The sequence below is a fragment of the Dasypus novemcinctus genome, chromosome 3 (genome assembly GCF_030445035.2).
Source record: "Dasypus novemcinctus isolate mDasNov1 chromosome 3, mDasNov1.1.hap2, whole genome shotgun sequence".
NCBI classification, from domain to species: Eukaryota; Metazoa; Chordata; class Mammalia; order Cingulata; family Dasypodidae; genus Dasypus; species Dasypus novemcinctus.
This window is the reverse complement of record NC_080675.1, coordinates 142,017,222-142,040,853: the sequence shown is the minus strand read 5'-3', so window position 1 is coordinate 142,040,853 and position 23,632 is coordinate 142,017,222. Positions and strand designations below refer to the sequence as shown.

The window sequence follows — 23,632 nt, the reverse complement described above, 5'->3', positions numbered from 1 at the left end:
AGCGAATGGACACAGAGAGCAGACCACTGGGGGGGGAGGGGAGAGAAATTAAAATAAATAAATAAATAAATATGAGTTGCTGAGTGAGGCAAACACAGATAACACAAAAGGCCACAAAAAAAGCAAATGGGAAAACCAGTGAGTCTTTCTGAGTCAGTTAACTTTGTGATTTTAACTGTCACCTGTGTTGAGTACCTTAGTGGAAACACATTATCCTTCATGACTTACAAGATGACTTTTGACATTTATTTCAAGCCAGTTTGTCTGTACTGGAATGAACCAGGTTAACAGGGGAAGATAGTGGGAGATGGTGGCATTAGAGCAGGAAACCTAGGAGGATGACCTAGCTCATTCAGTGAACATTCATGCAGGGCCTGCTGTATAGGTGGGACTTGGGGCCAGGTAGAGGCTTCAAAAACCCGTGACTTACCAAAAACTAATGTTGCAGACATGCTAAGATTGTAGCACTTAACTTTGCATTCCCCATTCACCACTTATTTGTTGTGTAATTTTGCCTGAGTCACTTTCTAGCACTGTGCCTCAGTTTCCTTTTCTGTAAAATTCAGTTAATGAAGTTTGTTCTGCATCCCATAAATAAGCATGACATTTGCAACACAGGTGAGAAGAAAGGATAGAGATGAGCAGGAGGCAGAGGTAAAGGCTTAGCTTGTGGTTAAACAGCTCAGGTGGGATAGTGGAGGGAAAACCCTTCCTCATCTACAAACTCACATGAAAGTAAATATTTTAGAGAAAAGCTTTGCAGGTTGACCTTGAAAGGTCTGGAAACTTCCTAATATCCTGACCTGGAGATCTTCGTGGTCTTCCCTCTCATCTTAAAAAATCCCTTGTTCTTGACCAATTTTTGCTGTAGGTACCTTATTTTTCATTTAAGTGTGGGGTTGACTCATTTTTTGGTGGTAGGTTCATGTGGAAATTTGCATAACAGAATTTTAGGGTTGAGATGGCACTGGAGGTCAGGTGGCATAATCCCCTCTCAGTGAAGAGAACTTTTTCAACAATTCTTGTGAGATGACTGGTTACCAGCCCCTTGATTAAAAACATTTACAATAAGGTGTTCACTGCACTCTCCCTGCAGCCAGTGTTCTAGGACAACCTACATGCCTGTTCTTTCTGATACTATCTCATACAATGAGCTTTGTGCCTTGATAAAAAACCCCCTGGCTGGGGCCAAGATTCCTGGAGCACAACACAAAAGATTAAGTAAGAGATGATAAAAAGTCTTTTTTATCATCTCTTACTTAATCTTTTGTACCTCAGTTTCTTCTACTATAAAACAGGTAATCACTGCATGGGATGGTTGGGAGGATTAAATAAGTTGATACATGTGTGCTTAGAATAGTGCCTGGTATGGGAAGTGGACTTGGCCCAGTGGTTAGGGCGTCCGTCTACCACATGGGAGGGCCGCGGTTCAAACCCCGGGCCTCCTTGACCCGTGTGCAGCTGGCCCATGCGCAGTGCTGATGTGCACAAGGAGTGCCGTGCCACGCAGGGGTGTCCCGCGCGTAGGGGAGCCTCACGCGCAAGGAGTGTGCCCCGTAAGGAGAGCCGCCCAGTGCAAAAGAAAGTGCAGCCTGCCCAGGAATGGTGCCGCCCACACCGAGAGCTGACACAACAAGATGACGCAACAAAAGAAACACAGATTCCCATGCTGCTGACAACAACAGAAGCGGACAAAGAAGAACATGCAGCAAATAGACACAGAGAACAGACAACTGGGGCAGGGGAAGGGGAGAGAAATAAATAAATAAAAATAAATAAATAAATAAATATTAAAAAAAAAAAGAATAGTGCCTGGTACATAATAAACACTGTCTACTATTATCATCGTGTTGCTGCTGTGATTATCATCTGCTAACTCTTTCAACTTCCCTTCTTCCCCTTCTTCTATTATTATTATTAATTACTACTTGATAGCTATTTTACACCCTGAAAGGCTGCTATCAAATTTTCCCTTTGTCTTTTAAAGTGCCATCTATGTATACATTTTAATGTGGTTAAAAGGAGGACATTTTAGGTTGTGCATATGTTACTAGAATAAAAATAATTTTAAAAAGATCCACAGACCTGTACAACACAGTGAACCCTAAGTTAACCCATGAACTATAGTTAATAGCACAATTATAAAAATGTGCTCTGATCAATTGTAACAATTATTCCACACCAATGCAAGTTGTTAATAAAAGGGTGGTATATGAGAATCCTGTATTTTATGCATGATTGTTCTGTGAACCCACAATAACTCTTTCTCTATATTCTTAAAAAGAGCCAATTATGTCCTGCTTCCTGAACTCCTCTTTATAGAGTTTAGCCCCTTAACCTACTTTTTACCTTCCTGGGGGCATATTGAGTGAAACAAAAGTCTTGGAAGAGGTGGATCCAGTGGATCAGGAGTGAATAGAATGGAAAGATAACTGCAGCATTTTTTTCCTTTGCTTATCTTTCTCTTATTATTCACATGGGTAACCACATAGGAATACCTGCCTTAAACTGCAGCCTCCTAGAGAGTGAGGGGGCACTGAATGGGCTTGCTTCTGTGCAGCACTCACACAGGGACCTCTGTGACTGGAAATAAGCAGCATCCACACCATTTTTCCCTTATTCGTGGACCTCCTAATGTCATTAGAAAATGAGCATGTTAGGATGATGATGATGAAAGGAGTGGAGGCTGGTTTGTTTCTACACTGTAGAGGACCCTTATTTGGAAATTCTACCTTCAGATTTGGAAATGAGACCATTTCTTCTCTCTTAGAAAGTGGAAGGGAAACTAACATTTATTAAAGACGAATTTTGTGCAAGGCTTCATGAATCAGACATTTGCATCTGTGTTTCACTGAATTCTCCCAACAACCCTGTGAGGTAAGAAAGTGGAGAAACTGGGCCTCCAAGAGCTTAAGAATCTTGTTCAAGGGCATGGGTGAGATCCAGACCCAGGTCATCCGATTTCAAAGCCCACATGTTAGAAGAAGTCTGTGGTACCAAAAAAAAAAGGTTCTGGAATCTCGAGCTATGCATGGTATGCCCAATTCCTATTTACTTAAGAGGCCGGGTGCAAGATAAATATTTAGGCAATATTTTAAAAAGAAAAATATCTGCTCAAAGGAGAACTTTTCTAAAACGACATAAGAGATGCAAAGTATTTAAATTGGCTCCAGGTTGACCCAAAACTAGAATTCAAGGTTGTGTAGCAACTAATCCTCAGTAGAAATTTTACAGTCTTATTTACCTTGACTGAGAAATGTTTGGAGGAATTTCTCCCACGTTGGGAACCGTTTCTCATTGACTGGCTGTGCGTGCTGTGCTAAAATGCCCGCCAGCTCCTGGGAGATCTTCACCAAAGCTGGCTCCTGCAGAAACAAATTAAATAGAACCACAAGCAATTTTACTACAGAAATGAAAACTGCTTGTGGAGTGATTAAAAACCAGGCCTCCAACAGGCAAAAAAAATGTGGTTACTGTTTACCCAGAGTCAGAAAGCCATTTTGAAAATTTTCTCTATTTTTCCAGCCATTTCAGTGTTCTTATTTCAAAGTGATTTGGCCCCCTAAAATTGCTGATAATAGTGCTGTTGTCTCCGAGAAGCAGCCTTCTCTCTGGGTGTCAGGAAACCCAGGATTCAGACCTACTGCAGCCTCTAATCAGCCGAGTGTTCTTGGGCAGTGTGCCGCCCCACTCTGGACCTCAGTTTCCCTTTATGTAAAATGTGGGTTAACTATCTTGCCCCCAAGATTCTTTAGATCTTAGAATTTTAGAAATTTTATGATCCTAATTTTATGACTTTGGGTGAAATTATGGAGTTGGCAAAGCCTTTCTTTGGCACCTCCATCTCTTTTCATCTGTGTTTTCTCTGCCGTGATGGTGGGATGCTACATCCTACAACCACAGGATAAAAGCCTTATACTATAGGCTGAAGCTCCAAAGATGAAATTTTAGGTAGAGACAGATAAGAAGAGTGGGGTGGAAAGAGGAATTGGGGCCTCACTCTTCCTGACATCCCCCACTAGGCCACACTCATCTGTCTAGACTTGAGACTCGTCCCAAGTCATCAGTAAAACAACCCAAAGACTACAGAGTCAGTCAGTCTCATATATACAACATAAAATTTCCCAATTTAACCTCTTTCAAATGTACAATTCAGCAGTATTAATTACATTCACAACAATGTGCTACCATCACCACCATCTATTATCAAAACCTGTCCATCACCCCAAACTGAATCTATGTACAAATTAAGTATTAACTCCCCATTCCTCACCTCTGCCCTACAGAGTCCCCTGTCAAAATGAAAACAGTAGGAAATCCTTTAAGGAGTACAAAGTCGGGCTTTTTAATATAAAAGGCCTTGGTATACCAAGACAATTTTTTTATGTCACAGGTTATAATGCTCTTGCCCTTAGATTATATATAAAAAAGTTCAAATAGAAGGAACCTCTTCAGATTTTATTTCTGTCAAAAGTGGAGCAGGGCATTGGATACAAAACCATGGGTGGTATTCATATTTAAAATATGGGACACTGATAAAAATTTTAAAAAGCCTAGACTTTCTTTGGGTTGCAGGGATCTTGCAAATCTTAGAGTGCACACCCAGTAACTGGAGGAAGTGAAAAACCATCAGCTTTGGGGGATGGGACTGGAAGGTATCTTAGAAATGATCTGCATACTCACTTATTTCCAATTTCCCACATTAAAAAGTAATCACCCCTTCTCCCCAACTCCTTGGAACTTCTGGTTCATTCTTGGTCCAATGCCCTCTAAAAATCTACACTAGAAGACAAACATCTGAGAGTATGCTCTAGGCAGGTCCAAATAATCTGAACAATTTCTAAAATATCCAGAAAATCCTAGTGAGAGAGTGTCATTAGTTAGCGTAGTAAGTGCTTGACACACAAAACAAAAATACCATGAGGAACAGAGAGAGTGCTCTGGCCCCCACGTGGCTCAGGTTGACTCACGGCATGGCTGGAGGGAGGACTGCTAAGAAGGGCTGGGGAAGAGGCTCATGCCACCAGCATGGCCCTTGTGATGCGGAGGAAGGAAGATTGTTGCCAAAGCCACGGGCCTTCCTCCCTCCATATCTTATGCAATGCACATGTTTTCTCTCATCTTTACTGTAAATTGCTTGATGTTTCCAAAGCCCTGAATCTAAATCATAAACAAGCACACGAAAGACAGGGCCAGCCACTTGGATCCCCTCCTCTTTCTTCCCTCTTTGAACACCGTCTTCCTAACCCGTCTTCCTTTTTGTTTGATATTTGCTTTTGTTAAAACCTTCCTACTAGATCAAAGAAGAACAATTGTCTCTGATTCATGAAGAGTGAGCCAAAGCTGGGATGAAGGAACATGGCTTTAGATTCCTAACTTGTTTGGGAAAACTGAATGTCAGTGAAAGGAAGCCTTGTAGATCAGGCCTCTCCCAGGAAAGTGGAGGTTTCTTTTTCTACCTTGATTGAAGAGGCTTTCCTTGACCCACTTTTAAAAAAATGTTTTTATTTTATTTTTACATAAAAAATATAGGGGATTCTTATATAACCCACCCACTCCCACATTAACAACATCTTTCATTGGCGTGGTACTTTTGTTACAGTTGATGAACACACACTGAAACATTGATACTAATTGTGGACTACAGTTTACATTATAATTTACACTTTGCCCCACACAATTTTATTTGACAAAATGTATATTGGCCTGTATCCATCATTGCAATGTCATGCAGAAGAATTCCAGTGTCCCAAAAATGCCCCCATCTTGCACCTCTTCTTCCTTCTCCCTCCCCTCAGAACCTCTGGTGGTCAATGCCTTATATCAATGATACAAGTTTTTCCATTGTTGGAATAATAATGTCTATAATACAATAATAGTAGAATAATAAGTCTACTTTAAGTCCACTGATCCATTGATCATTCCCCATTTTGGGATGGTGATGCCCACTCTTTCTGATTGAGAGGGGGCTTAGATTCCATGGGACAGATGGATGGAACTGTTTCGCTTGGCAGTTGTAGATACTCTTTTTTTGGGGGATGGGCATTGTCCATCATCATCCTTTTCTCAGTTGTTCTTGGTGAGTCCAGTGAACTGGAGAGTAGGTGCTGCAACTCTGCTAAGATTCAGGGCTCAACTGGCATATGAACAGACCAAAGATTTAAGTCTCTGGAACATATAATTAATAAGTATAGTGCTAATTATAGGTTCAGATAAAAGGGGCAGAAGACCCTTGTGTAGGGGAATTGTGAATGAGTCTAACTCTGATATATTGGAGAGTATATATTCCAAAATAAGGCCCACTGACAGGGTGCCTTGGACCACTTTTGAAAATTGTTAAACCATTTACCCAATTCCCTGCCATATGGTCAGTCACATCAAGATATTCCAAAGAAAAATCATTTGTTCATTTATTCATCTGTTTACCCATGCTTTTTAAAATTACAGAATAATAGGCCTTTTAAGTAATTGTCCTAGAGGAAAGAGTGTTTATGTGTTTTGGAGGGTGGGGATGGAGAGAAAGCAGTGAAAGAGCAGGTAACGGAAGCAGCTGTGGCTCAAGCAGTTGAGCTCCCATTTATCACATAGAGGACCTAGGTTTGATCCCCAGGACCTCCTGGTAAAAAAAAGAAAAAAGGTGTCCCAGACCTGGCAGAGAGGTGCAGGCCCTTGCGCGGTGAAGCAACACACGAAAAAAGACAGTGACGCAACCAGATAAAAAAGTAAAAAATTAAAAAAAAAAGCTTTGCTGCCTGCGATGGTTAAGTTCATGTGTCAGCTTGGCCAGGTGATAGTGCCCAGTTGTTTGGTCAAGCAAGTGCTGGCCTGATTGTTACAGGACAACTCTCGGGATTTAAATTATCCCTAAGTTTATTGCACCTAGAGCTAATTACATTCACAATGAACTGAGGAGATTGCTTTCAACAATGAGAGATGTCTCATCTAATCAGCTGACGGCCTTAAAAGGAGAAGTGATGATCTCAGCAGTCAAAAGAGAGAATTTCCAGCTCTGCTTCATCCAGCCAACTTCTCCTTGGGAATTCATCAAAAGCCTTCATTGGAGTTTGCAGCCTGTGGCTTACCCTAAGGAATTTGAACTCCTTTATCCCCATAGTTGCATAAGACAATTTTTATTAAAAAAAACACAAACTCGTATTTACAGATATCTCCTGTCAGTTCTGTTTCCCCAGAGAACCCTGATTAATATTCTACCTAAATCTTGAAACTTGATCCCCATCAGTTGAGGATCAAGTCCAGACTCCTCGGCATGACACAGGAAGAAGGCCAGTCATGATCTGGCCTCAGCCTCCTTATATAGCCTCACTTTTCTCCTCTCCAGCTCCCAGCCTCCCCCTAAACTGCCCTGGTGCAGTCTCCCTCCTCTCCCTCCTCATCTTTTATGAGTTAGTTCCAATCACACCGCCTCCAGAAAGCCTTTTGTGCCAGCACCAGCAGGTGTCCTCAATGCTCTCCAGCTCTCCTGGAGCTCCTTAACGGCAGGGTCAGTGGCTTTGAGGTCAGTCTCCCCAGTGCCTGGCAGAGGGGACACTAAATGTTTGTGGAATGAATCCTGATGGTGATAAACACAAGGACCCAGCCCTTAACTGCTGATGGTACAGAATAAGAGAAAGGTGAAACCTCTCAACAGGTTCCCTCCCAGGTATCTAGGAATCACCTGGTGGGGGGGTGGGGGGGTGGGGGGGTGGATAACCACTTAAGAACCACCAATTCTTCCTGGGCTTATTTTATGGTATTGCCTACCTCTGAGGGGCATTGAGAAGATGAATGAGGTGATATTTATGAGGCATCACCTCCCATGCAACATGCTATGTGAGGGAAAGGATTAACCCATAAGGATGATGCTTGCATGAGGCATCTGGACACTCAGCCAGGCTGCTGCTCCTGTCTCTGCTTACAAAGCCAACACTTCTGCCTTGACATTTAGTGTTTTTGCTGTGCACAAAGTCACAGCCAGGGGGTAAATTTTCCTAGAAGAAAGTCTTCTGTAGGAATCCGGAAGATGAGCCATGTCTCGTCATAAGAAGTACACTGCTGAAGGCACTGGCAAGGGGACGTTCAATGGGGGATGCTGGGGCTAAGGCAGGCAGCTTGTGGCCATGATAAACTCTCTTAGAAAAAGCCACGGAGAAGAATAATGGTAGTGTCTTGACTGTTCAATTTATCTCTTTTTTTAAGGATTTATTTATTTTTATTTTATTTCTCTCCCCTTCCCTGCCCATCCCCCCCTCCCAGTTGTTTGCTTTCTGTGTCCATTCACTGTGTATTCTTCTGTGTCCACTTATATCCTTGTCAGCAGCACCTGGAATCTGTGTCTCGTTTTGTTGTGTCATCTTGCTGCATCAGCTCTCCATGTGTGTGGCACCACTCCTGGGCAGGCTGCACTTCTTTTGTCCTGGGCTGCTCTCCTTAAGGGGCACACTCCTTGCGCGTGGGGCTCCCCTACACGGGGGACACCCCTGTGTGGCACAGCACTCCTTGCGTGCATCAGCACTGCATGTGGGCCATGCAGTGGCAGAGGCCCTGTGTTCGAACCCGGGACCTCCCATGTGGTAGGCGGATGCTTATTGTTAAGCCAAATTCGCTTCCCAAATTTATCTCTATTTTGAAAGCATCTGATGGGAAATATAAAGATTATACTAAGGATGGCCAAAGAGAGAGAATTGCCCCTTCATTCCCCCAAACAAGACTACAGCAGGAATCGCTACTTGGGCATTCAAAACAATGCAGCAACAAAAAACATTCTTCTAAGAGCTTGATTTTTACTAACCAACCCCCCCACCCCACCCCTCGCCCCCTGCCCCGGCCACACAATCCCAGTTTCTGCTCGGAACTCAGAACCCACCTGTAAACTGGTGGGTCAGGTCAGAGCTTAGATCTAGAACCAAAGGATTCCATCACCGCAGTGGTACAAGCAGCTAAGAATGCTGCCTTCTCTCTCTCTCTCTTTTTTTAAAATTTCTCTCCCTCCCCACCCCAGTTGTCTGCTCTTTGTGCCCATTCACTGTGTGTTCTTCTGTGACCACTTTTATCCTTATCAGCGGCACTGGGAATCTGTGTTTCTTTTTGTTGCATCATCTTGCTGTGTCAGCTCTCCTTGTGTGCAGTGCCATTCCTGGACAGGCTGCACTTTCTTTCGCGCTGGGCAGCTCTCCTTACGGGGAGCACTCCTTGCGTGTGGGGCTCCCCTACGTGGGGGACACCCCTGCGTGGCAGGGCACTCCTTGCGTGCATCAGCACTGCATGTGGGCCAGCTCCACATGGGTCAAGGAGGCCCCAGGTTTGAACCTTGGACCTCCCATGTGGTAGACCGATGCCCTATCCATTGGGCCAAGTCCGCTTCCCGCTGCCTTCTCTTAAAAGCAACACGGTCTCAATGGCTGCAAAGGGCCTACCAATGCCAGATGCAAGAGCTGTTTTGGGGGGAGATTCTGTTCTGTAGTGATTATCATTTTGCTTTTAAACAGAATTACCATAACTTTAAGGACAGATTTGGTAAGGAAGATTTGTAGCTATTCATGTTTATTCTATCTAGAACAAACTACACATACTCATACGTTTGAAATCATGCCAAACGAAGCCCTAAATTCGTGTGAAACATCAGAACAGTATTTATGAAATACATTCTCTTTCACAGCAGGCTCACATATTTGGCCTTTACTGCAACATTCTGAGGTAGGCAAGCACAGTATTGTCCTCCCTCTCTTCTTTACAAATGGGAGGCTGAGGAACCTAGAACAGAGACTTGCCTAAGATCACTCACTGAGTTGTTGGGTTCTGAGTGATTTTCAGCCCATAATTGAAGGAAGAAAGCCCTGGGATCAGAGGAACCCTTGACTAGCTTACTCTCTTCCTTTTTTTAAAAACCCTCCCAAAGTCTTTCTATATATATATATATATATATATATAGAAAGATAGAAAGACTGCTATAAGCCAGAAATGGGGCACATCTTCTCTTTCTTACAAACTTGTGAAATTAGTAGTTAGAAAGTTTCTTTTCCGTAATTAACATCCAGGTGTTTCAGAGATCCTATCATCCATACTAAACAGACCATTTAGAGCTAATAACTCTGGAGGTCTAGAAAGGAAAATACATACCTTGCAAATGATAAACAAAAGTGAAAAAAAATACACTTTACTTTTTGACAAAACTCAGAACTCCAGATTTTCATTCCCTCATGATTGCTCTGGCTTTGGCAATCACATTCCAGGCTGGCCTTTGATGAGCTGATAGCTCCAGAGCAATTCCCACCCAGAAGTAATGTCAGTCCCATTTTCATCAATGCACATGCTTATTTAACCTTTGTCCATGGCCCACATTTACTTCTCAGAATATGTCAACAGTAGCAATGACCTTGAAAGCTTCCAGAATATCTGTAGTAGGCATAGAGTCTCCATCAGCCTGACCAATGCATCTTAGAAATTTTCACGTATCAAGCATGGACCTTGTATATCAGCTCTTTTTTTTCTATTAAGAAAGTATAAATTTGAAGGAATAAAATATTTGACTGAAATATTCAGGCTATCTCAGGGGAAGCCACTAGCATATCCAATTTAATACTGCCCTCAATGACTAAAACTACTTCAAACTCCAGAGAGTTAGCTTTCCCAATCAAGTAAATTCCAAGTGTGTGTGTGTGTGTGTGTGTGTGTGTGTGTGTGTGTGTGTACCCATGTGTACTGGGGAGGGTGGGAGAAGAGGAAGAAGGAATACAAATTAGAATGATTTAAATATCAATCCCACCCAAACTCGTACTTCTTTGATAAATCTGCAGTGGTGAGTTAAGTAAAATAACTTTTTGGCTAATCACCCCCAATATCTCACTTCAGATGTTGTTTGATGGTATTCAAAAGAGAAAACTAAGGAGAGCTTGCCTATATGGTCCTGCTTTATAGAGGCTTCCAGTTTCCCTAAATGGAAGCGTAGAGAATGGCAGGATGTCAAAGGTCAAAACGATGTTGAAAGGGGCCATATGGTTATCTAGGACAAATGTCTCACATAACAGAAGAAGGAATGGGGGCTTCTACAGTCACATAGAGAGAGTGCAGAAGCTCTTGGCTGCCTTTGGACTCTACCATCCCTGCTGCCTCTTTCTGAGGATATAGAAAAGGGTGGGGCACCATGAAAGGTGCTTAGGATTATCCCCACTTCAAAGACAGGGATACCACACAACCACGAAGTAGCAAAACTGATTCAAATCCAATTGCTAACAGCAGGCCATTGTGCAATAGGATCTGCGTTTGTAATTGCCATCAATTGGCACAAATGGTCAATCAAGGTTAGTTAGATTTTCACAAATTTATGTCAGATTTATGAAAACATGGTAGCATGGACATCTGATGTTGGCTGCCTAGCATCAATGTCTCCTCTTTTAAGGTAATGATATGCTTTCTTTCAGGAACTGCCCCATCCTTATTCTTAGTCATGCAAGTTAATTGAGAGTGACTCTATCCTCAGCTTCAAGGATGGGTGCCTGATAATCAAAGCAATATTCTGGCCACAAGGATTGGTTCAGGGATGGGCACAGGACCACTTCAGGCCAACCAAATTGGCTGGGACCTCAGAGAGATTTAAGCTTCATGCTCTTTTGAGAATGCCACCTGGTGAGAGGTTTTCTCTTTATATTGCCTTGACCAAGGACAAGATTTCCGGGGACTGCTAGTAGCCATCTTGCAACCATGAGGACGGTCAACCTTAGAATGAGGCAGATACTAGAAGAAGTACAGAGGAGAGATGGAAAGTAACTGGATCCTTGGTAATATCACTGAGCCAGTGGAGTAAGCCTTCCCTGAAGTCAGACCTATTTTTGGATTTTCAGTTAACTGAGAAGATAAGAAATAAAAGTCATTTTGAGTTGGATTTTCTGTTACATGAAACTTAAACATTTTAAACTGATACAAATTGGTGAGCCAAACTTTGTACCCACAATCCATGATGGATATTTTAAGCAGCAAATGCTCTGATCACCCTAAGCACTGGTTACTCTCATTCTGCAATCAATAGTGAAGTTTTCACTCATTCCTTTCCATTAAGATCATTAGAAATAGTCCCTCTTTAGAGTGCAAAAATATGCTGAGAGGATGAAGAAAAAATGGAAATGTCTTCGGCAAGTCATAAACTACTTCCCACACCTACTTAAAGTTTAAGGACTGCTTTAATAATCCATGTTTAATTGTTAATTGAGATTTAAAATTCAAAAATGCCAACTTTGCCTTCGATGAGATGGAAAATTATGCTGCTGTAGAAGGTAACATAATGTAAAACAGCCAACATTACCAAGGCACACAAATGTTTTTGGTATGTAAAATTGCTTTGTAAAATATTTGCTCCATCTGCTGAAAGCGGCAAAGACAATTTTCCCTTGATAGCTAATGGCCCATTTCGGCTGTGTGGCAAGTGATTCGCTGCGGTGGCGGCTCTCATTAAACAGAATGGTGAAAATGCGGTATATAATTCCATACTTATGTAGCATTATCCACTCGCTGCTTCTGGAGGAGTCTGTCCCTCATTATCTAGGCCTCCACCTTGCACCAACATGCAGGCCTCACAGCTGATTTGACTTGAGAAGCGTTTTGTCCAACCGAGGCACATATGTTGTGCCTCCATTCCAAAGCTCAGAACAACTGCTCTGCCCCCGACCAGAAACACTACAAAGGTTCATTCCTTTTCAACTTTCCAGCACTTAAACTGCTGTTTCTTTCCCCCCTCACCACAGGGGGCTATGGTTTTCTTTCTAGGCTCACCCTGTCGCACTGCATGCTGGGGTTTCAATAGATAAAGATTAAGCGCTTCTTGAAATTCTTAATTGAACTTTGCACATACACAAAGGCAGGAAAATTTCCCCTCAGGCCCAAACTGCCATCATAAAAGCCCGCCAAACACCGCCCTAGGTTTGTGGTGCATGTGGCTGTTGTGATCTTTCTCTTTAAAGGAATTGTTTACACGACACCCCGAATCGCTTTAACATCTGTTAAAGAACAATTAAAAATAAATAATCCAGGGTGATTTAAAAAAAGAAGGATATGTTCATGTTCTTAGAATGATATTGAAAAGTAGTTACAGCAGCAAGTGGCTGATTTTTTAAAAATGGAAAATGGTGTTAAAGGAGGTTATATTAAATATAAGAGTGATATCGAGTAAATACATATGACTCTTTTGAGAGATTGTGCAATATTTTAAAGCAGAAACCACACAGTTTGAAGACCCACCATAGGTGGAAGTAGCCATAATTATTATTGCTAGTAATAGGTTTCTTCTAGTTAGAGAAATAGTGTTGGTTAAGAAAACTGCATATGCTGATTAAAGATGTTTAATTGAGAATTTAAAAAAAGAAAATAATGTGCTCTGTGGACTTGATTTTTTTCATTCAAGAGATGGGAGAGAGGAATGAGTTGAAAGACTATCAGAAGAATCTATATTATAATTTTGTGCAAAAGGAATGACAGGTGGCTACTTTTCTTACCTACCTACATACCTACAGATATGTGTGTACTTGAGGCAAATGTAGTAGTAGGATATGTTTTTGTTCTCTTTCTACAGACCATGCTCATTAAAATACTAGGGTAATAAATCAATGAATTCCAAAAAGGAGGATTTTTTTGATCTGGCACAGTTACATGAAAGTCGCGTCTTCTCAAGGGCATCCCTCTCTCACCGAGGGGCACTGAGGACAGATGACTAGAAGCAAATGGCACAGTCACCGTCAGAGGAGAGTAAAACTCATTCTGAATCTGTTCCAAATACACACGCCTGCTTTGTGGGTTTTAGCAAAGCACATATTTCCAAAAGAACTCTAAGGGGGACTTCTGAGATGTGAAAACACTAACTGAATTCTTGTTCCTCTAATCTTTTGCTTTATTCCTTCCTTCCATGCTGTTATTGTGAAAAACTGGCAGTTAAATTCAATTGATTCAAAATATTCTGGATCCATATGGCCGCCAACCCTGGAGCTGAAGTGGCGATAGCGCCTCACTGCTGTTTTTGAGCATTTGCCTCTCCTCCAGTCCCCAGATGGTGGGAGTAACATTTAAACCTCCTTTTCTCTGCCTTGTACAATAGACCTTGGCACCATTTCAACTGTTTACTCCGGTAATTAACAGCTCTGATACCACAACAATTACAACTCCTACACTCTCACCACAATAATGCTATGAATTAGTGAGAGCTAATGGCTGGAAGGTAGAGTGTTTTCAGACTGTGAGATCTGTGCATTTTTAGAATAAAATAAAAGGTACAAACAGCACGCTTGCAGTAGACAATGATTACCTAGTAATTAGTTTACACAAAGCTTCCTATTTAATGGCAAAACGCTGTAATTAACGTGTGACAGAAAATCAAAGGGTACTTTGTAAGCATATGAAAAATTAACACTGCAGGCCCATAGCTTTATGTACTGATTAGAAGCATATTAAATCAATAGGACACACAAACCAACAGCTTGTATAGCTGATTATTACAGGTCCTCGGAAGGGTACCCTGGCTTTCATTTAACTTAGGGAGGCAATTTTCGTTCTTCTGTCATCTTCCTCAGGCACAGAGAAGCACCTCAAATTCAATCCTGGCACCTTCTTGAAAATAATCATTGAACTGGAAGAAAACATTCTAAGCCATTTTCAGAGATAAGGAAAAATATGTAAATGATTAAGGCTTTCCGATGATGGTGGTGACGTGCTGCTACACTAATTAGAAAAGACACCAACTGGAACCAGAAAATGAAGCAACTGGGTCTCAATCTTTTGGTCAGAATAATCTCTCCTTATCAAGTCAATGCTTCTTTATGCAACATGTAGTAAGTTCAAAGAACTGGAATTGTTTTCTATTTACAAGTGATAAGAAATCAGTCTGCTAGCAAGGTTTAATTTTTTTTAAAAAAGGCATTATCTGGGTAAATCATAAGGAAGACACAATTAGATCAACATTCTGTACTTTCAACAGCCAAACCCTGTATAACAATAATTGATGCATAGAACAATGTCCTGGAAGCTTTCAAGATTCTAAAGGATCTTCTAAATCACCAAAGAAATATTAAGTTGTAAGGACTTGTCCAGTGTTACCTGTAGTTGACTGTAATACAATTTCTTTGTGGCCATATTCACAATAAACAGTAGGAAGCATTTCTTGAAACCTTTTTAAGAACATTGCTAACCAGTTCACAAGGGTTACCTCATTGAATTCTCATTGCCACCCCGCTAATATTATTCCTCTCTCCCAGATGAGGAAATGGAGACTTGGAGAGTTGACGCTTTTTGCCCATGGCTCCCCCTGGTAAGTGTGGGAGTCTATGCTAGGTACTTCTGGTTCTGCAGTCTGAGCTCCTGACTACGAGGCCAGATGACCTTTCAGACGACCTTTCAGTTTTCTGGAACATTCATTATCCTATTGCAACACTCATTCGGTTTATAAGAAGATTAGCAAGTCAATCTGGAAAGGAGACTAAAAAACAAAAACAAATGAACATATTTGGCTTCCTATTAAACAGAGGTTTTTTTTTGCATTAATTTTTTTTGTCTTTATTTTTTTAATGTTACATTAAAAAAATATGAGGTCCCCATATACTCCCACCCCCCTCACCCCACTCCTCCCCCCATAACAACCACCTCCTCCATCATCATGAGACATTCATTGCACTTGGTGACTACATCTCTGAGCACCGCTGCACCTCATGGTCAATGGTCCACACCATAGCCCTCACTCTCCCACAGTCCACCCAGTGGGCCATGGGAGGACATACAATGTCCAGTAACTGTCCCTGCAGCGCCACCCAGGACAACTCCAAGTCCCGAAAATGCCCCCACATCACATCTCTTCCTCCCACTCCCTACCCCCAACAGCCACCATGGCCACTTTCTCCACACCAATGCCATATTTTCTTCCATTACTAATCACAATAGTTCATGAATAGAATATCGGTAAGTCCACTCTAATCCATACTCTATTCCTCCATCCTGTGGACCTTGGAATGGTGATGTCCACTCCACATCTATGTCAAGAGGGGGGCTTAGATTCCACATGGATGCTGGATGCAATTCTCCTGCTTTCAGTTGTAGGCACTCTAGGCTCCCTGGTGTGGTGGGTGACCTTCTTCACCTCCATGTTAGCTGAGTGGGGTAAGTCCAATAAACCAGAGTGTAGGAGCTGAAGTCTGTTGAGGCTCAGGGCCTGGCTATCACATGGTCAGTCCAGAGATTCAGGTCCCCTGGGTGTACACTAAACCCCAGCAACAACTACAGATGCCGTAAAAGTAACAGGAGAGGCTTGTGAACAAACAGCGTTTTAAATGCTGACTATTTTTTTTAATGTTACATCTGATCGTGAAGATAGGCTACTCAAAGCTTTTTGGGAATTTACAGGCTCTACTAAAATGATCGTGAGAGTGCATTAAATTGAGAAAGGCTCTGAAATCTTTCACCGCATGAACGATCAAAGGGTGCTATCTAAAATTCTCTCTCAAAACCCATGCGCATATGCAGGCATGTGAGGTAGTTGGGGTGCAAAAGATGAATCCCAGGTACCCCCAACAGGGCTCCTCCTCTTCTGAGCTCCCACCTCCTCCTAACCCTCCTCCCCCAGCTTGCTGCTTCGCAGGAAAACATCATGCTAGCTCTGCTGTCATCAAGAAAAGGGAAGAAATTTGAGAACAATGGCTGCTAAGTTGAGGGATGTTTGCCACAAGGGCAGCACACAGTACTAGTCTGGGATTTTCAAACAAGAGAGTCTTTTCTAAATGGAATCAGCTCTATGTGGCAAGAGCACTGGGCTAGGAGGAATCAGATGTGGCTTCCAAACTAGGTGCCATCATTTACGAGCTGTATGAACTTAGGCAAGGCACTTAACTCCCAGAGCATCAATTTCTCCATGTGGAAATAGAATAACAATACCTGCCTTATCAAATTGGTGTGGAAGTAAATTAGTATAGGTATTTTCTGAGATTGAATGAGTTAATTAATGTAAAGTACTTAGTACAATGCCTGGCACCTAGTAGGTATTTTTCACATTTATTACTGTGTTGTTGATATTATTGTTATTACTATTATTATTAGGGAGAAATATAGGGAGATGTAATGACCTTCACAGTGGATTCATGGATCTATAAAAAATTTTTAATATCATGTGTACGCTGGTATTCTGGCTACTACCAAATAAATAAAGATTATCTAAGAAAGTCAAGATTTTAAGATATAAATATAAACAAATAAAAAAATCATTTATATGTAGTTTAATAATTAGAAAAAATGTGAACTTAAGATTTTTTTCTTGATGTCCCACCAAGAAGTTATATTTTTGATATGAAATACAAATAGTAAATAAGGACATGAAAAAAGGATATCCCTTGCTAGTGATCAAACAATAGTAGCCATAAGATGCATTTACACATCTAAAATAAAAGTGTAAACAGTTAATACCCAATGCTGCTAAGGTTGTCATAAAACTCATATGCTTGTTCTCTGTTGGTAGCTTTGGAAATTAGTACAACCTTCTTAGAAAGTAATATGGCAATATGTAATGCTCTACTCCTGGGTTTCTCTCCTAGGGAAATAATTCAACAGAATAAAAAAGAGATGTGCACCAAAATAAAAAATAAAAACAAGTCTCCCCTCTAAAAGAAAAGCAAACCTGGAAATTAACTAAATTTACAACTTAGTTGAATGGCTTAATAATTAGAATAAATCAATACAAAGGAATATTATACAGCCATAAATTGTGAAGACCACATATAAACAAGGAGAATGTTTTAAGATTTGATGTTAAAATAGCATGTATACTATTATTACAGCTATGAGAAATATTGCACATTTGGAAATTTATACAGAAAAATGAAAGTAATTATGCTTCGGAAAAGTGATTATGTGCTTATTTGTTTAACTATTTCTTGAATCTTGTAATATTGTCTTTTAACTTTTTAAAAAATTATATGGTTGTGAGGCATTAGCTATCTGGGATTATCTAATAAATACCCAATAAATTCCATACAAGGCACCAAGTTTAGCCATCTTACAGTGGCTCCCATGACCATTCATGATCATTCTGAATGGACAGAGATCTTCATGATGGAGATAATAGAGAATTCTAATGCACTGGCTGGTTGATGGTTCTCTTTTGTACGAGTGGATTTTGTTTGCGGACATGGTTCTGCAAGGAAGCAAACCAGCAACTGAGGTTTATCTATCTTTTCTAGGCTTGGCTGCCTTGGATTAGGTTCTATATATTTTCTTTGGTGATCCCCAAATTAATATCAAATGTAACAAAGTACACCCATGCACAAATAAAGGTAAAACTGCTCTTGCAAAGGGTGAGAAATAGTAATATTTAATAGAAGCATTCAAGAGCCAGTTCAGGGAAACAGCTATGGCGGAGCGCTGCCCGGCCCACAGAGGACGCCGCAGAGAGCAGGCTCAGCAAGGTGATGCAATGAAAAGAAGGGAGACAAGTGAGAACACAGAAGAGCCCACAGCAACTGGACACAGAGAGCAGAGAGCAAGCAAGCTGCAATGGGGGAGGGGAAATAAAATAGATAAATACAGACACTGAAGAACATACAGCGAGTGGACACAGAGAGCAGACAGCACACAAAAAGCCACAAGGGGGGAGGATTAAAAAAAAAAAAAGCCAGTTTAATTTTCTTTTTCTCCTTTTTTCGGTAAGTAGTAAAATTGTGATGCCAAGAGTCCCAAATCCCAGTCTCACCTGGGTAACAAGAAATCAAAGCAGGGCTGCACATGAGAAAATGAAAGTAAACTGGCTTAGCTCTTTATGCAGAGAAACTGTTCTACAGAGATCTCTTGCAAAGCAGTATCACCAACAGCAACACTGCTACCGAGCCAATGTCCCAGGAATTGAGGGATTTTGCTTTAAATAAAAAAACAGAAAAAAGAAAAAAAGCCACAAGAAGCAAAGGTCTGAGCATCCCTGCACTTTCAGTGAGCGTGCCCAGGAAGGTTCCTCCCATACAAGTGTGCCATCCTTTGCTTATGCCCATATACCTTTACTCGTACTAAATGAAAATAAATACTTCTGGTTGGGGAGTGAAGCGTTCAGAATGTATTTAAGTGTGTGAATTCATTCAACCTCAACAAGCATTAAGTACCTAAGTGAAAGAGTTTACTGGAACCTTTGTGGGAGGTAGTTTTGTTAGCGAGTAAGGTGATAAAAGCACAAAGGCTTTGTGGTGGTGGTGGATGGAGTTCCTCAAAGGGCAGAAGAAAGCAGGAAGGAGAGGGGACAGAAAGAGATGTGGAAGTATATTTTTAACCCAGAGTAGCCCTCCCTCCTTGGCAAAAGGGGAGTGATGGTGATTGACTCCATGACTTCCTTCCATCTGGAGATTTTTCAAGGTGAGACAATGGTATCAGTTGGGGACTTCTCTTTGATCAACTCAAGGGAAAAAGCCACCAAGAAAAAAATGAGAGTCATGCTCTGTTGTCACTGTGGTCATCATGTAACATTCTGTTTTTCCTAAAATCACCTACATGTTTATATCGATATTTTAAATGTGACTACAGCTTTTTAGCATCTGTTGACTCCATGACTTTGCTTCAAGTCTCAACTCCAAATAGTCAAATAACTGTTTCTAAAATAGGTGCAAAAAGAGAGAATCTTTATATTAGATACTTGAGTTTACACCGAATAATGCCTACATCTAAAATCAATATCTGCATAAAATGCAAGAGAATTTCAAAACAGTTCAAATTCACATAAACAGCACTGTTTTTAATCTGTTGCCTACATCATACCAATGAGAAAACTCATGGTATCGTGTCATAAACTGCTATGCAAATGATGCTATTTGTAAGTATTATCATAATTTACTGCTTACAGTCATATTCTCATTTCTAATAATTCTCCCGGAATGGAGTCTTTCTCTGGACTCTTAGCCTGCAGGATAGTCTTTCATCAAGAAGCTGAAATTTCTAATAACCTGCCAGCATATGTTTTGTATGTGCCAAGCTAGGCTTGATGACACAACATCTTCATTATTGAAACAAACAGGTCTACAACTGTAATAGGACATTAAAACATGCCTGTTCCCATAAAGTAATGCTTTGATGTCTAAATGTATACTATTACAATGGTCTTCTAGAACAAAAGAGAAGCCTAATCCTAAATTCTCAGCAGCTTCACTACTATTGCTACAACAGCTTTCTACTACTCTGGATGCAATTTAACTTTGAAGGAAAAAGAAAGTTAATAGTCTCCCATAAAAAATTAAAATTAAAATTAAAAAAGCTTTTAGAACTGATTTATTTTTTAATTATTTTTGGCTTCTCACCACATCATGCTTAAGCACTGGCCTCAGACTGTAAAGGATTCCTGAGTAATTATTTTTTCCTTTGTTAAGTTTTGAAAATGATTTAGATAGACTATAAGTTAGTCAAGAGTTTCACATTTAATAACATTAACAATAACGCCAAATGTATTTGGTGATAATTTTTAATGATATAGTTTATAATAATTGAAATTAGATAATGTACAGTCAGATTTCTAAGTACAATTTGGCTATATGTCAGTATTAATTTTTAAACAATTAAAGTCAAACATTTCAAATTTATCATAGTCCAGTGTCCTTTAAAAATATTGTTTGAAATATTGAGACCAGCAAGCATTTGGCACCAAAAACATTTCAATTTTTAAAGTTAACACAAAAGTCATATTTTCATAGTTTAATCTCAAAGTTTCACTTTAAAAATAAAACTCTATGCAATACAAAATAAAATCCAGTTAAAAAAGAATGCAAGGGAAACCTCTATGGGCCTCAAAGTTAAATACATTTTCCTTGTTTTATTTTTTTCTAGAAGAGTAATTCATTTTGGTATCCCTTAAATAATACACAAAAAGCTGGCAGTGACAGGTACTGCATTTAGTCCATTCACTGATGTGGGGGGAAGGCCCTGAATAGATCATGGGGAGAATAGAAACATTTGTCAAAGGGAATTCTCTCTTCTGACTGTTCTCTAGATTTATTCATCATTTCACTTTTACAAGAATAATGTGATTCCCTCTAGTGTACTCCTCCCTTTCTATCACTTGTGTCTTGATTCATATACTTCTGTAGTGGGATGCTCAAAGCAGATGCAAATCACTTTGCACAGCCCACTGCTATGTATGCGGGTAGGGAAGAAACCAGTTAAGGGAATTTGCGTCTGTACTTCCTAATCAGTTATGCTTTAACCAGTGGGTCAGCCAAAACAGACTTGGGATTCAGAGAAACCAGGCAAGTCTAGGCACCTGGATGCAAATTGAGGCAGTCTTTAGAATAGCAGGCTTAATTCATGTATTAAACTACATAAAATTATTTTAATTATTAAGTAAATGTGGAATAGACTGAGAGGTTGTATAATTCATCCTTCCACGAACATATATGGGAAAATCTACTCATATTAACATATCTACTCGTATACTTAAGACTTCCTATCTATTGCTCAGCCTTTCATAGGCACCAGCATTTGCACAAATGTCCTTGAAGTGTCTTCAAAGACATATGAATGCTAACAGAATACTCTTATACATTAGCTCCCAGGTGATAACTATTCACTAATAGAATTTCTCATAATAAAAACATCTAGTTTAATAATAACACTTGTTAGAAGCATATGATCTAGACCCACTTAAAGGAAATGATGAAATTTGTAATTTTACCTGAACATGGTAAAAAAAAATTACTTCCTAATTATCATAATCAATTTGAAGACATGAATGAAGCCTTTAGAGCCCAAAAGAGGGTTATTCAAAATTTTCTAATCAACCCCATTCATTTTGTATATAAGGAGTAAGGCCCAAGAGAAGAAAATAGACTCGCCTAAGGTGTGGGCAGGTGGCAAAGCTGAGTCTTGAACAAAGTATTTTCATCTCCTACCTGAGCCTTTTGCTTCTTCTTGTAACTGTTCACAGATAACTGTGGATATAAGTCACCTCTGAACACTCACATGTGCCCATTTCTTGGTCCAGTTTTCTTGGCCATATCTGCTACTCTCCTTTCGGATCCACTTGAAGCACGTTAAGTAGGAAGGAATGTCACAAAATGCTGTCCCGTTTCCTCCAATCTCATTGTCTATTTTAAAGAGCCAGCGTTGGATTTCCAGGTTATCGGTGACTAACTGACTCAGCTGTTCTATCAACTGTGGGGCCAAAAACACAGCAGCTTTTAATATTGCTAGTTTCTTGGGATTCCTTTTTTACATTATTTACATAGTTGTACTTCTTATGACTCTTTACTTCAAATGGTCTATTCATTTGATCATCTAGTTGCTACAGATTGGCAGAGGTTTTAAGGGATAGATGTATGAAGGCATGTTTAAAAGCACATCTTATTTTTGAGAAATTCTGAAATCATCATTTTGCTGGCTTGTGTAAGCAAAATAAAGAATCCTTGATTATCTGTAACTGGATATTGTTTTCTTTCTTTTTCAGAGAATTATGTGTTTACTTATTGATTCATCAAATAATTTTTTTTTTGGTAGGTTCAAGAATATTGAAAACTTGAACTATTTGGAGCTTTGTTGAGTTTTTAAATATCGTAACCCAGAAAACATTTATTTTTCCCTCATTAACACACATATATATGTATATATACACACACACATTTTTGGGTTGGCCAACTGGCTATTTGTCATGAAGTGTACTATTTGAACAAGTCAGCTAAAGGAGAGAAAACAGTCATGGACACAACTTGTCTGGAATACATGCAACCCTACATTTCATTTTAAACAGGATTCCTCTAGTATTGGGCTCAAATGCATGGAAATTTAAGGGGTAGAAATCCAAGTTCTAATACCGAAATGATAACAGTAATATAACAAAAATATGAATTTTCTCTTTTAAGCCTCTCAATAATAACCTATGAGGTAGGCACCATTATTAGTTTCATTTTATGTGGAAATAACCCAAAGCTCAGAGAATTTAAATAACTTGTTCAAGATCACTCAGCAGTGAGTGGCAGAGCTGAGATTCGACCCAGGTTGCTCTGATTCCAAAACCTCTGCTCATTCCCTTTCCACTGTGCTTTTCTCTCTCTCTTCCTGCAGAGTTGGAAGGAAAGTTAGAGGTGGAGCAAGAGAAACACTTTTCTTAAAGTCAGTAGACCATTTGTGATGAGTTTGAGCCAGACGAAAGTCTATAGCAAAATTACTTAATTGTAATACCACCCTAGTAAAGCTGTGGAGAAAAGTAAGTAATTAGATAACAAAATACTTTTTTTCTGTCTTGTTTTCTCATCAGATTTTCTAGTCTAAACGTCCCAGAAAGTAACAAAATGATACTGAGCACTCTTTCTTGGTCCTACCACATGCTTTTGGGGGGATGGTCTCCTGTACTTTATGAAGTCTCTGCAATACTTTTTTTTTTTTTTTTACGAAAGACTGTACATTTGTTTTCATTTCTCTTGCGTATACAATAAGTGGAATAGCAGGCTTGCAAGGCAGGTATATGTCTCCAAGAAAGGAGTTTTACCAGTTTTTATCCAGCAATGTCTGGGGGCTCCGTTTGCATCACAGCCTAACCTGCATTTGGTATTTTGAGCCTTTTAAATATTAGCCATTCTAGTGGGCATCAAGTATTATTTCATTGTGGTTTTAATACACATTTCTCTGATGACTAATGATATTAAGCACTTTTCAAATC

The 23,632-nt window shown here is 40.1% G+C and overlaps 1 protein-coding gene across 2 annotated transcripts in view; it reads right to left on the bottom strand.

The window, feature by feature from the left end:
* The window catches only part of IQCH (IQ motif containing H), a 310,616-nt gene that overhangs the window by 69,987 nt on the left and 216,997 nt on the right, over positions 1-23,632 (bottom strand). For both annotated transcript variants that reach the window (XM_058294384.2, XM_058294385.2), the window contains exons 15-16: positions 21,940-22,131; positions 3,245-3,365 (exon numbers count right to left, since the gene is read on the bottom strand). In XM_058294384.2, the coding sequence (XP_058150367.1) occupies positions 3,245-3,365; positions 21,940-22,131 (313 nt within the window). The remainder of the gene's footprint in view (positions 1-3,244; positions 3,366-21,939; positions 22,132-23,632) is intronic.